The sequence below is a fragment of the Saccopteryx leptura genome, chromosome 9 (genome assembly GCF_036850995.1).
Source record: "Saccopteryx leptura isolate mSacLep1 chromosome 9, mSacLep1_pri_phased_curated, whole genome shotgun sequence".
NCBI classification, from domain to species: domain Eukaryota; kingdom Metazoa; phylum Chordata; class Mammalia; order Chiroptera; family Emballonuridae; genus Saccopteryx; species Saccopteryx leptura.
The window spans coordinates 47,187,109-47,201,839 of NC_089511.1; the positions used below are offsets into that span (position 1 = coordinate 47,187,109).

A 14,731-nucleotide genomic window follows, 5' to 3' on the forward strand; every position below is an offset into this window, starting at 1 on the left:
ATTGCTCCTAAATTGATTTGTATTCCAGTTTGGTGGTGAGAGCTGGGAGTCTGTGTGTCTGCCTACTCCACTGCCATCTTCAGGTCCCTGAAATATTCTTATGGTGAAATGTTGTCCCCTGGAAATGACTAAGGACAATCCTCAACTATTTATCTTGCAAAGATTCTGTTTTTCTTCACTCATCTCATGTTAATCAATGCAAACTTTTCTTTTTACTTATTTTATTTTTTCTCTGTTCTAGGTTAAGAATGTAGCAAAAGGATCAGCTATGGGGACAAACTGCATGAATTCAAATTCAAGCCTTATCATTTACTAGATGTATGTCTTTGGGGAAGCAACTTAACCTCTCTGTGCTATAGTTTGTCATCTGGGGCAGTTTTTATATTATCTATGTAGGTGCACAATTAACATTAGAAATTTTTTTGTTGTTATTGTTATCTTCTCTATCCTTGGGCATCTTTGTTCTCTTGCTGGCCCTTGCAGCTATCATTAGGAGGACAATATGAAAGATATTTAATAAACTTGATTGGTTGCCTAACCAGGCAGTGGCGCAGTGGATAGAGCACCAGACTGGGATGCAGAGGACCCAGGTTCAAGAACCCGAGGTCACCAGCTTGAGTGTGGGCTCATCTGGTTTGAGCAAAGCTCACCAGCTTGGACCCAAGGTTGCTGGCTTGAGAAAGGGGTTACTCAGTCTGCTGTAGCCCCATGGTCAAGGCACATATGAGAAAGCAATCAATGAATAACTAAAGTGCCACAACAAAAAACTGATGATTGATGCTTCTCATCTCTCTGTTTCTGTCTGTCTGTCTCTATCTATCCCTCTCTCTGACTCTCACTCTGTCTCTGTAAAAATAATAATAATAATAAAGTACTCTTTAAAAAAAATAAAAATAAACTTGATTGGTTAGTCAGGCCAATCAGAAACATCAGTATGCACCCAATCAGAATTGACATGGGCCTGAAACCAATTAAAACAGTAATGGGTCTAAAATCAATCAGAACACAAAGAGGTCTTAGACCAATCAGAATGGGAGGGGGTAGTACGGTTCTTCCAGTCCCCTGCTGGGCCAGACATGGACTTTTTAATAGTTGCAACCTCTTTTTTTTTTTTAATTATAATTTTATTTTTTTAATGGAGCGACATCAATAAATCAGGTTACATATATTCAAAGATCAACAAGTCCAGGTTATCTTGTCTTTCAATTATGTTGCATACCCATCACCCAAAGTCAGATTGTCCTCTGTCACCTTCTATCTAGTTCTCTTTGTGCCCCTCCCCCTCCCCCTTTCCCTCTCCCTTTCCCCCCTCCCCCCGTAACCACCACACTCTTATCAATGTCTCTTAGTTTCACTTTTATGTCCCACCTACGTATGGAATAATGCAGTTCCTGGTTTTTTCTGATTTACTTATTTCACTTCGTATAATGTTATCAAGATCCCACCATTTTGCTGTAAATGATCCGATGTCATCATTTCTTATGGCTGAGTAGTATTGCATAGTGTATATGTGCCACATCTTCTTTATCCAGTCGTCTATTGACGGGCTTTTTGGTTGTTTCCATGTCCTGGCCACTGTGAACAATGCTGCAATGAACATGGGGCTGCATGTGTCTTTACGTATCAATGTTTCTGAGTTTTTGGGGTATATACCCAGTAGAGGGATTGCTGGGTCATAAGGTAGTTCTATTTTCAGTTTTTTGAGGAACAACCATACTTTCTTCCATAATGGTTGTACTACTTTACATTCCCACCAACAGTGGATGAGGGTTCCTTTTTCTCCACAGCCTCTCCAACATTTGCTATTATCTGTCTTGTTAATAATAGCTAATCTAACAGGTGTGAGGTGGTATCTCATTGCAGTTTTGATTTGCATTTCTCTAATAACTAAAGAAGATGAGCATCTTTTCATATATCTGTTGCAACCTCTTAACAGGCATTCCAAAAGAGAGCCAGGGGCAGATGAGGAAGGAATGAGGAGAAGGGCATTCCAATGGTTTTCTTATCAACCTTAGGGAAATAATACAACTTTGTACTCAACATACTAGCTCAATGTCGGTATGTGTCCATCACTCTCTTTCCTACTGACACCCAATCCAGTAGAGTCCTTCCCTTGTCCATGTGGAGTAAGAAGGAATCAATGAAGTCCTTTGGGGCACCAGGTCCAGCATTTCCCAGTGTCTCTCAATGAGCTCAGTGACAAAATCTTCCACTTCTTGAATCAGACTAGACAAGAGAATGTGGGTGCTAGAAAAGTATTTCAAGATGTTGGAGAGGAATTAAAGCATCTACAGGGAAGTCGAAAAGACCCAGAACCTACTCTAGTCTCTGGGATGGTGCTGTGGTGTTGAGGTTGTGTACTGCACACACAACAACATCTGAAGGGCACCATTCACCCCCCTGGACTTGGGGAATGTGCCTTCCAACTGAGCAGACCCAAGTGCATACAGTTAGACCCTCTCTGGTACCTGAACAACTGTACCCTACCCCAATCATTTCAACAGCTGGCAAGATTTCTTCTCTCACAGTCCACCCTTATAGAAGGCCTGATTGCTACCCCCAGGCTGACTAATCACCTCACCTGGCGGGGAGCAGGGCGTGAAGTGTGTGCACAGAAAATTGACCTCTCATGCCTTCTTGCTTTGCTGTTCAGGACAGAAAGCATCTGATCTCTTGCCAAGGTCAATCCACCTTGATTCCTGGCCATCATGCAATCTTCGGCATCAGCTGGTTATAGAAAGAGCTGATAATGGTGAAGGTTTCATTCAGTAAATTTAGCAGCTGCATGAATCCAGGATCTTGGTAATTAAAGTGCTCTCCAAAGAAGATGGAACTGCTGTGAGTTTTTTACTACAACTTTGATTTGATGATAAGCACTCATACATGCATCAGTGTAAACAGTAAAGATTTTTATATTTATATAAAAACAAACAAACGATGATGCTGGTGATGATGGAGTTAAAGAGGAAGGTGGGATCCAGATAGGCCCCTGGGGATGAGAGATTTGTCTTGAGGTGTTTGTTCCCTGTATTGTCCTTTTGGGTGGCTCAGGCCTGGCTAGTTCCCACTTAGCTTGTGTGATTGGCATTATTTTTTCTCTTGGCCATCCTACCTGTCATGGCCTTTACATTTCAGCTTTTTTTTTTTTTTTTCAGAGTGGAAGGGAAGACTTTCCTCTGTGATTCTTCCTCATTTTTTTCTGTTCTTCTCACTTTCTTGATACACCTGTGTCTGTCTCTGGTCTTGTCTCTGACTCCTTCTTGAAGACTCAGCCCTTTCTCCATGCTCTTTCTTTTCAGTGTCCCCAGTGTACCTTTTCCTTGGCCTCACTGACACTCTGTGTTTCCCCTGACTCCATTTTTACCTTTAACCTTCTGTTTCTAAGACTTCTTGCAGTCTCTGATCCTAGATCAAACTTTGTCACCATACTCAGTTTTTCTCTTTTGCTTTTTCTTTCTCATACCTTTCTGATTCTCCCTCTCTTCTTCTCAGTCTCTGTCTTCCTAAATCTCTTTCTCTTTTTCTTATCTCTAAACCTATACCTGAATCTGTTTCTGTGTCTGAGCCTCTTTCCATTGACCATGTTCTCTCCTCCCTCTCTGTCCCCATCACATCCACCCCTGTCTGTCGCTCCATCCCTTGACCTGGCTCAGGGCTCACCCTTAGATTTCCACAGCTCCTCCACCAGCCACTGAACCTCCTCCTGGATTCACTTAAAAAATTATTTATTGATTTTACTGAGAAAGGGGAGTAGGAACGAGAAGTATTAACTCATAGTTGCTTCATTCACTTTAGTTGTTCATTGCTTACTTGTCATATGTGCCTTGACCAGGCAAGCCCAGAGCTTTGAACTGGCAACCTCAGCATTCCAGGTTGATGCTTTATCCACTGTGCCACCATAGGCCATGCTGGATTCACTTCTTGATGCTTCACTTCCCCTTCCCAAAGTCCCTCACGGTGGCCAATGAGAATCCTATAAGGGTCTTCCAAGACTTTCTACTGGCTAAATCTGCTCCTAATTGGGAGGGGGGGCATAGAGGGAAGTTTGGAGGATGCATGGGATGTCCCTTTGTCCTTACCCCAATCCAACCTTGCCTTTAACTCACCAATTCTATGAAAGATAGGGGTCAAAAATAGCAATGAAGCCCTGGCTGGCTCAGTGGTAGAGCCTAGCATGTGGAAGTCCTGGGTTTAATTCCCAGTCAGGGCACACAGGAGAAGTGACCATCTGCTTGTCCACCCCTCACCCCCCCTCTCTATTTTCCTCTCTTTCTCTCTTGATCTTCTCGTCCTGCAGCCATGGCTCAAATGGTTCAAGTGAGTTGGCTCTGGGTGCTGAGGATGGCTCCATGCCTCACCTCACATGCCAAAATAGCTCAATTGCCAAGCAACAGAGCAGCAGCGTCAGATGGGCAGAGCATTGTCTGGTAGGAAGCTTGCTGGGTGAATCTTGGTGGGGTTGCACACAGGATTCTGTCTCACTGCCTCCCACCTCTCAGTAAAATACACAAACAAGCAAACAAAAAATCGAACAAAAACCAATAGCAATTTGGCCCAGGCCAAAGAAAGTCTTAGCCCAATCTACCAGGGTCTCCCTCAGTGCATCATAGCCACGCAGGGTGATGACAGGCCAGGACTCAGATGGACCATGAAGACATCACTGTATTTCTCCCACAGCCGTGGGAGCACGGTCAAGGTCTCACTCCCTGACTCAAGAGAAGAGTCTCCACACTCACACCTGCATCACACTTCCAGTGCAGCCTAAACCTCACTGGCTGCAGCCCCATCAGGAATAAGGCACACTTGCACTCCATGGCTCCCTTCCTCCTACTCAGCCCTCACCCCAAGTGTCCTCCTCTTGGCTTTTCCAAGAACCCTCCCAACTTCTATTTTAAGAATTACTGAGGCTCCCCACATTCCAGCTCTAGTTCCTCCCAAAGCAGAAGTACCACAGCTCGAAGTCTCTAGTCTGTCAGAACTTCTTCCTCCAGTCTCCCTTTCCCACATTCCTACTCATAGGAATTTCAGAAGCTTCTCTGTGGGCATATTGGCCAGATTGTGGCTGATAGAAGGCAACCTTCAAGCTGGCCTGAGAAGTCCCATCCTAAAATTGATCTCCAGCTGCCTTGCTGTCTGTGAGCTTTTTCTGTCCCATATCCTGCTTTCCATCCCCTTTCTTCTTCTCACCTCACCTCCTGGAAGGACTTGAGAAAGTACTTGTGGTCTGTTTACAAAATGTTCCCCAGGAAGGGCAGAGGTTGGGGTGCAGGAGGGAGGCAGCTCAGGGAGTTATGGTGGTCCCATATTAGCAAAAAGCCAATGAGGATGATGAGGAACAGGTCGGCCCAGAATGCCATGGTCCTTGCTGTGCCTGCCTTCTATCCTGCTGTTTCTCTTAAGAGGTATACTACCCTGTTGTTGTTGTTTTTTCCTTTTGTGGTTAAGGGGAGAGGGTACTATAGAAATTCAACTTGGCAGAACTTCTTGTAACTACAATGGAGGCAACCGGGGACCCAAAATTGGCTAAGTGCTGCAGAGGCAAGGAAGTCTAACATTATGATTGTGTTTCAAAGCCACCTTTGCATAGGCCCCTGGCTGGCCCAAGGTATCTTAGTAAGCAAAGCCTTTGAATAAAGAGCACCTTCCTCAAGACAGGGTAGTGTGCTACCTGGTAGGGCAGATGAAGGCTGGCTTTATGGTTTTTGCACTACAAGTGAGGCTCTCAGCCATTGTCAGAGGGTGGCATTCCATGAGGGATCGAGAATAGCTGGCAGGCCAAATTGGGGCATCTTGTGCCCACTGGGGATAGGGATTTATTTGAGGCACAAGAACACAGTGAGATTGGAGAACATGTGATCTGATGGAGGAAACCTAGCTTCATGTTGGTAGTTTGCAGGATTTAGCCATTCATTTATCCATCCATCCATCCATCCATCCATCCACCCAGCCATTCATCCCTTCATTCATTTCTCAGAAAATACTTTGAACACCTGTCATGCCACACAGTGTTCCTGTGCTAAGAGAACAGTGATGAGCATGACAACAAGTTTGCCTTCATTGAACTGTCATTGAGGTGAAGTAGAAGTATTCACCTTCTGAAAAGATTCCTAGTGACCTGACAATAAATGGATCACACATAAAGTGGCATGGATCACTACCTGACCCAGAGATGTCAGGCTTTGGATGCTTATTTGAGTCTCAGTGAACTTGAAGGAGAATATCGGGGAATCTAAGGCACGAGTTTATAATCAATGACACAGATGAGGGGGTTGTGGGCTGAGCAGGCCCATTTCAAATTGAAAAGAAAAGATGAGACTGTAGGAAGACAATGCATAGCACAATCATGATGAACCTCAAAAATATCATGCTAAGTGAAAGAACCACTCACAAAGAGCCACGTATTTCTTATATTATTGTATATTAGTTTCAGGCATACAGCATAGTGTTTATATATATGTAATTTATGAGGTGATTCCCCCTATAAGTCTACTACCCAAATGACACCACATATAGTTATTACAATATTATTAAGTATATTTCCTATGCTATACTTTACATCCTCCAGACTATTGTAACCACCAATTTGTACTTTTTAATCCCTTCACCATTTTTACCCAGTCCCCCAAGCCTCCTCCCCTCTGGTAACCATCAGTTTGTTCTCTATATCTATGAGTCTGTTTCTGTTTTGTTTCTTGTATATCAGTATATGAAATATGCAGAGAAGGCAAATCCAGAGACACGAAAGGCACTAAATTATACTCGTGAAAATGGTTGATTTTTTTTATTCTCTCTGATTCACCTTAATTTTAAAATATATGAGTAGGTGAGAGGAGCTTTGGTAAAGAGTTTGAATTCTAGAGCCAAAAGAGACTGAGTGTGAATCTTGCTTCTCCACTTACTAGCCACATGACCTCAGACAACTGATGCCATTGCCCAGCCTCTGTCTATTCATTTGTACAATGAACATGATTACTGTACTCACCATGTGGAGCTATTGAGAGTAGGATTCAAGCGAGATCGTGTATAAACAGATTATGGAGCACAAGGAGTTGTTAAATGGAGGATATGGTTGTTCTAAGGAAAGGAGAAGTCACTCAGGGTGAGCAGTGGCCTGGGAGGCAGAACTGCAGAGAGATCTTAAGCTGAGTTTGCCCTTTCAGCCTCCAATTTCTCTATATATACCCTTCTGGAATTCTATTAACAGAGGAAAGGAAAACATGTCCTTGAGTCTTTAGAAGAGCTGAAGCACAGTGGAAGAAGACAAGACTGCAGAAAGAACTTTCTTATAGAGGTGGCAACTAAGGAGAAAGAAGAATACTGGGTTGTAGCTGATGTCTCAGATGCAGAACATGGACAGAGTCAGGGGACACTCCCTGCAGAGGTGGGAATACTTCATGGCTCTGGAATCCTTTGATTTTCTTCCTTCAGCCTCCTCAGCGGGACAGGAAGCGGATTTGGTACATCGGGGGCAGCTTGACTAATCCACTCTCATGGGGTGTAAGGTCAATGTCTTCAGGGTCCACAGGACTGGCCACAGAGAAATTCTGGAGGATAGTGGTGAAGAAGAGGAATAATTCCACACGGGCGATGCCTTCGCCAAGACAAATGCGCTTTCCTGTAGGTACAGAGGATCACCAGTGTAGATCCAGAGGGGATGCACATTCTTTGCCCAAAACCCAGACATCTGTGTCCATTGCAACTGGTTTGCATAAGATTAGACTTACGCCAGTAATTCAGGGTGGACTTTTAGGGGGTTCCCAAACCCTGAAACCAGGTGCAAATCTAATGCATATTTTTTCAGGACAGACTTTGGAGCTTCTGTTAGGTTTCCAAAGGCTTGGTTGGCCTCACCTCCTGTTCGATGGGGGAGAGGGGAGGCACACACCTCCCCATGTGTAGATGTGTGCATATTTCTGACATTTGGAGAGTTATGAACTTAATAAAGTTAATACTTGTAAAATTTTTCAGAAGAGTATTCGGTCTATACTAATGATGCTGTAGGTATAGTTGGTACTTTGTGTTTTTCTTGGGTGTGTGTAGTGGAGATTGTGGTGTGTCTCTGGCACTGCGTGTGATTGTCTATCTCTCGGTTGTCTTTTTTATTTTTTTCTTTTAAAGAGAGTAAGAGAGAGAGAGAGAGATTGATCTGTTTCTGTATGCACCCTGACTAGGGATCAAACCAGCAACTTTTGTGTATCAGTAGCGGGATGATGCTCTAACCAACTGAACCATCCAACCAGGGCTGGATTGTTTCCTTTTCTCTACTTATTTACTTTAAATTAAAGCTGGCATTCAATATTATTTAAGTTAATTTTAGGCATACAGCATAGTGGTTAAATATATATATAGTTTATGAAATGACCCCCCTAGAAGTCTATTACCCATTTAACACTATACAAATCTATTACAATATTATTGACTACATTCCCCATGTTGTACTTTACATCTTCAAGACTATTTTGTAGCTACCAACTTGTACTTCCTACTCCTTTTGCCTTTTTTAGGTATCACCCAAGCCTCCTCCCCTCTGGCAACCATCAATTTGTTCTCTGTTTCTGTTTTGTTTCTTATTTCTGCTTTAAGGAAAAAAACCGATATTGTGCATAAATTTGTGAATGGGAGTTATGTACATGAGATGCATCTATGGCTTCCATCAGATTCTCAGAGGTGTAAGGCGCCCTGCCAACAGGTTATAAAACACTGGCTTAGAGAGAAATGAGGGCAAAGGAGCCAGAAAGTTCACGCAGAGACACCGAGAGTCTCCTCCATTACTTACTTGGTTCCTAATCTGCAGGCTGACCACCTTGGAAAGGCCATTTCAAAGATGGGGTTTCAAGCATTTCTTAAACTTTTCAATTCATTAGACATTGCACCTCTGTGGAGGTAACTGGGGAAGGGTTCACATTTTTGCCACACCCAGAAGTCAGGAGACAGGAGCTAGAAATCCTTGGGACAGGTCTCTGGCATGGTTCTTCCCCTGGAATTGGCTCTTTGGCTCATCTCATTTGAGAAGAGCTAGTTATCTCCCTCCCACTCTGTCCTCCTCATCCCTGGGGCTGTACTTTGGACACCCTTTGGTAGACATTTAATTGTAATACCTTTTTGACGAGGTTTGTCCTTCGTTCTGCTTGTGGCTTTTTTTTTTTTTTTTTTTTTTTTTTTTTTTTTTTTTTTTTTTGCCTGTCTTTTTTTCTTTTTCCTGAATATACCGCCTCATGGGTACTGTTTCTCTGACTTTCTTCTAAAATTTCTCTTCTTTTTTTCTGTTATTTTTAGTCTTGTTTGATTCCCTGTCTCCATTTGGATTGGATTGTGTCTGCAGCTCTCTCCCTTTTATTATTCATCTCCCTCTGCAGATCCCTTTTCTCTTTCTCACTGTTTCTTCCTCTCTACTCATGTCACTTTCTTTCTTTCCTCTATCTCTTATTCTGTTTTTCTCCCTTTCTTCCTCCTTTCCTCTCCCCTCCTCCTCCTTCTATTGTCTCTTATTTACTCTCTATTTCTGCCACTATCAGCCTTGTATCTTTCTTTCTCTATACATCTCTTTGTTCCACTCTGTTTCTCACTCACTCTATCCTTAGCGATCTGTTTCTGTTGTTATTTCTCTTCGTCTCTACCTCTCTCTCCAAATTTAGGACAACTATTGAAGGCAGGAATTGACCCTCACCACACTACTCACATGTCCCCCAACTCTCACTTCAGATGAAATGAGAGAGGAAGCCATGCACTGGGCAGAGCCAGGGGCCCTGGGTCACTGAAGTTGCTGATGGAACTCAAGACTAGACAACTTGATTCTGGGGTCTTTCTTTATCCCTGAAAATGAGAACTCTGGGCTTGGGTTTTCTCTGGATGGAGCCAAAAAAGTAGACAGAGACAAGTAGACAGAGACAAGTCAAAGCATGTCTTGACTCTCCTCAGCTCCTCAGTGCCAACAGAATAAATCTAAACTCCACTCAGCTTTCAAGGCCTTCCAGCTGAGCTCTTCACCCTTGTCTCCTCTTGTAACCCATAGCTCAGGATCTTGGGGTTCCTCTTGCTCCTTTCATGTGTCATGCTGTCTTCTCCTCCACACTTTACCCTTGCTGTTCCCTCTGCCTGGAACACTCCAGTGACTAATTGATACTCACCCATGAGACCTTAGCATAGAAGCCAATATTTCAGGTAAGCTTCTCTTCACTGACACAATTTTCTACTTCCAATTTTGTGCTCCCAAAGCCCTCTTCCAAGCAGTTATCACAATTATGATAATAATTACCTTATGAGCACTTACTCTGTACCATGCAGTCTATGCACATTGCAGGCACTAATTCCTATGATTAGATATAATTTTGTGGCCATATGCTGAATGTCCATCTTTCCTGCTAGAATGTTTATTTTCTGAGGCAGGATCTCTGTCTTTATGTGACTTGTCAGACACATTATCTTCAGCCCCCAGTGAAGCACTGGGCTCAGAGTAGTGCTCAACAGATTTCTTATATTGAGGTATAGAGAAGTTAATATAATTTCCCAAACTCCAACATACCAAAATGTGCCATTGGGTTGTGATCTCACTTCTTAAACCCCACCTAGGGCTGTAGTAAATATAGGATGGTATAATGAAAGTAAAGCAACTGGCATGTACTAACTACTCAGTAACCAAAAACCTGTCCTTGATGTCTTAAGGAGGGGAATACACCTATACTCTGGTGTCTGAGGAAGTGAGTACAGATCCAACTTACCTATGGAGAAGGGGATAAAAGCTTCATTTTTCTTCAGTGCCCCATTGGCATCCAGAAAATGGTCAGGATTAAAGATGTCTGGTGTGTCAAAGTAGCATGGGTCAAAGAGAGCAGAATGCAGGATGGGAAATATTTCAGTGCCCTGAGGGATAATCACAAGATCAAAAATTGCCGTTCCCTTCCCTACCCCATCCTTAAAATACAAGATGAAAGAAAAGGCTCTGGTGATAAAAACAAACAAACAACAAAAACAACCCAAGAGGTCAAGTTTGGAGATTAAGAATACCCAGGATCCCCCACAGGAAATATGTGGTCACACAGTTTATCTCACCTTTGGGATGATGTACCCTCGGAATTGAGTGTCTTTGGTGACTATGTGGGGCAATCCTATGGGGAGGAGATCTGAGAATCTCTGAATCTCATGGATGACAGCTTCAGTGTATGGCATTTTGGCTCGATCATCGAGACTTGGAAAGCGATGTGAGCCAATCACCTGATCAATCTCTTTTTGGATTTTCTCTGCACAGAAGAGTGGATGGAACCAGTGAGCCTCATTTGAAGGGGCATTTTATCAGGGACACTGCTTTCTATGGGCCAATGAGCCAGGAAAACCCAATAGTAAAATGTTATATCATTGACTTTCCTCAGAACAACCAGATTGGGTATGCAGAGAAGATAGAAGAAACAAGAATTCTCATTCTTTGAAATCTAATGAATGTTATAGATTCTTTCCCCACAGGCACAGATACATGCACAAGCACATGAGCACATGCATGTGCATGAAAACACACACACACACACATCACAGTTTTGCGTAAAATTTCAGATTGAGAACTTGAGGCTATGAGCCTGTCAAAATTCCTTCTGTAAGATGAATGGAAAAATAAATATTTACTATATTTGTGTTACAAATAAGGTACCGTGCTAGGTCCTCAGGAATATAACTGTGAAATAGATCAATAGATTAATCAATGAAGAAATCAATAAATAAATGAATATATAAATCCATTCATAAATAAAAAGACCGATGAATAGAAAAACATTATTGGATGAATCTATTTACTTATCAATCAATAGATGAGTTAATAAATCATTAATAAATGACTCAGACAAATAAATAAACCTAATTGACCAATAAATCACAAAATAAGTGGATAGTGATTGGATTTAAGGAAGGAATATGTGAAAAAATAAATCAAGTTCTTTATAAATTTTGGTTATTAACCCCTTATCAGACATACTGTCAAATATGTTCTCCCATTGTGTAGTTTGTCCTTTTATTCTGTTCTTATTGTCTTTGGCCATGCAAAAGCTTTTTAATTTGATATAGTCCCATTTGTCTATCCTGTCTTTTATTTCACTTGCCCGTGGAGATAAATCAGCAAATATATCGCTGCAGGAGATGTCAGAGAGCTTACTGCCTATCTTTTCTTCTAAGATGCTTATGGTTTCACGCCTTACATTTAAGTCTTTTATCCATTTTGAGTTTATTTTTGTGAATGGTGTAAGTTGGTGGTCTAGTTTCATTTTTTTGCAGGTTGTTGTCCAATTTTGCCAACACCATTTGTTGAAGAGGCTGTCTTTACTACATTGTATTTCCTTACCTCCTTTGTCAAATATCAATTGTCCATAGAGCTGTGGGTTTATTTATGGGTTCTAAGTGAAATAAGTAAATTTGAAAAAAAACTAAGAACTATATGAACCAATGCATAGATGGGACATAAAAATGAGACTTAGAGACATGGACAAGAATGTGATGGTAACAGGGCATGGGGTGGAGGGGTGGGAAAGGGGCGAGGAAGGAGAGGGAGGGAGTGGGGGGAGGGGAGGGGCACAAAAAAACCAGATAGAAGGTGATGGAGGACAATTTGACTTTGAGTGAGGGGTATGCAGCATAATCAAAGGTCAAAATAATCTGGAGATGTTTTCTCAGAACATATGTACCCTGATTTATCAATGTCACTGCATTAAAATTAATAAAAATAAGATTTAAAAAATCAGTGGAGAAATAGGTACCTAAAATAATAAATGAATGATGGTTTGGTGACAGATGAATAATTAAAATGAGTCAGTGAGTAAATTATTACATTAATAAATAAAGTGATAGGAGGGTTACATATAAAGTGAAAGACTGACTGATAGAAAGATTAAGTAATAAGACCTAGTTTATTGAAGGATAGGTGGATGCATAAATAAATGAATGAATGAGCCAATAAATTCATGAAAAACAGTTCATTCAATTAACCAGTGTTTCAAATGATCAATAGGTGAATCAATTAATCCAAGTAAAGAATGGAAATGTATGTTCTTGGGTGAATCAGAGAAAAAAGAATCTAAGTACACAGAACAACAAATAAAGCCCAGAGGAAGTAGAAGGAAGGAAATACTAAAAACCAGAGCAGAAATAAATGACGTAAAGGGTAAAAATGAATACAAAAGATCAATGAAATCAAGAGCTTATTCTTTGTGAACTCATAAAACTCAACAACAAACAAACAAACAATCCAATAAAAAAATGGGAAGAGGACATGAACAGACACTTCTCCCAGGAAGAAATACAAATGGCCAACAGATATATGAAAAGATGCTCAGCTTCATTAGTAATTAGTGAAATGCAGATCAAGACTACAATGAGATACCACCTCACCCCTGTTAGATTAGCTATTATCAACAAGACGGATAATAACAAATGTTGGAGAGGCTGTGGAGAAAAAGGAACCCTCATATACTGTTGGTGGGAATGTCAAGTAGTACAACCACTATGGAGGAAAGTATGGTGGTTCCTCAAAAAACTGCAAATAGAACTACCTTATGACCCAGCAATCCCTCTACTGGGTATATACCCCAAAACCTCAGAATCATTGATACGTAAAGACACATGTAGCCCCATGTTCATAGCAGCACTGTTCACAGTGGCCAAGACATGGAAACAACCAAAAAGCCCTTCAATAGAAGATTGGATAAAGAAGATGTGGCACATATACGCTATGGAATACTACTCAGCCATAAGAAATGATGACATTAGATCATTTATAGCAAAATGGTGGGATCTTGATAACATTATACGGAGTGAAATAAGTAAATCAGAAAAAAACAAGAACTACATGATTCCATACATTGGTGGAACATAAAAACAAGACTAAGAGACATGGACAAGAGTGTGGTGGTTACCAGGGGTGGGGGGAGGGAGGACGCAGGAGGGAGGGAGGGAGAGATTTAGGGGGAGGGGGAGGGGCACAGAGAAAACTAGACAGAGGGTGACAGAGGACAATCTGACTCTGGGCGAGGGGTATGCAACATAATTTAATGAGAAGATAACCTAGACATGTTTTCTTTGAATATATGTACCCTGAATTATTAATGTCATCCCATTAACATTAATAAAAATTTATTAAAAAAAAAAGAGCTTATTCTTTGAAAAGGTAAACAAGATTGATGAACCTTTAACTAGACTCATCAACAAAAAAAGATAGAGTACTTAAATAAATAAAATTAGAAATGAAAGGGAAGAAGTAACAACTGACATCACAGAAATACAAAGGATTTTAAGAAAATACTATGAAGAACTATATTCCAATAAATGGGACAACCTGGGTGAAATAGAAAAATTCCTAAAATCATACAATCTTCCAAACCTGAATCTGTAAGGATCAGAAAACCTGAGCAGACTGATTACAGCAAATGAAATTGAAACAGTTATCAAAAAACTCCCAGCAAACAGAAGTCCTGGACTGGATGGCTTCATAGGCAAATTTTACCCAACATTCAAAGAAGAACTAACACCAATCCTTCTCAAGCTATTCCAATGTACTTTTACTGGTCAATGGCACCCTGTTAAATTTAATTTTCTAAATAAAAATTTTAAATATATATATTAATATTTAAAAAATAAGTCTATTCCAAAAATATTCAAGAGGAGGGAAGACTTCTAAGTTCAATATCTGAGACAGCATTATTCTAATTCCAAAACTAGATAAAAACACTACAAAAAAGGAACACTATAAGCTAATATC

General features: G+C 41.1%; 1 protein-coding gene across 2 annotated transcripts in view; it reads right to left on the bottom strand.

The window, feature by feature from the left end:
• Positions 1 to 6,407: 6,407 nt before the first annotated feature.
• LOC136381131 (cytochrome P450 2B11-like) overlaps positions 6,408 to 14,731 on the bottom strand; it is a 34,482-nt gene continuing 26,158 nt past the window's right edge. Inside the window, exons 7-9 of one of the 2 annotated variants that reach the window (XM_066349481.1) lie at positions 11,050 to 11,237; positions 10,719 to 10,860; positions 6,408 to 7,544 (exon numbers count right to left, since the gene is read on the bottom strand). In XM_066349481.1, coding sequence (XP_066205578.1) covers positions 7,513 to 7,544; positions 10,719 to 10,860; positions 11,050 to 11,237 — 362 coding nt within the window. In that variant the 3' untranslated portion in view covers positions 6,408 to 7,512. Of the gene's footprint in view, positions 7,616 to 10,718; positions 10,861 to 11,049; positions 11,238 to 14,731 lie in introns of both variants that reach the window. The other variant, XM_066349480.1, reaches the window with a different exon arrangement.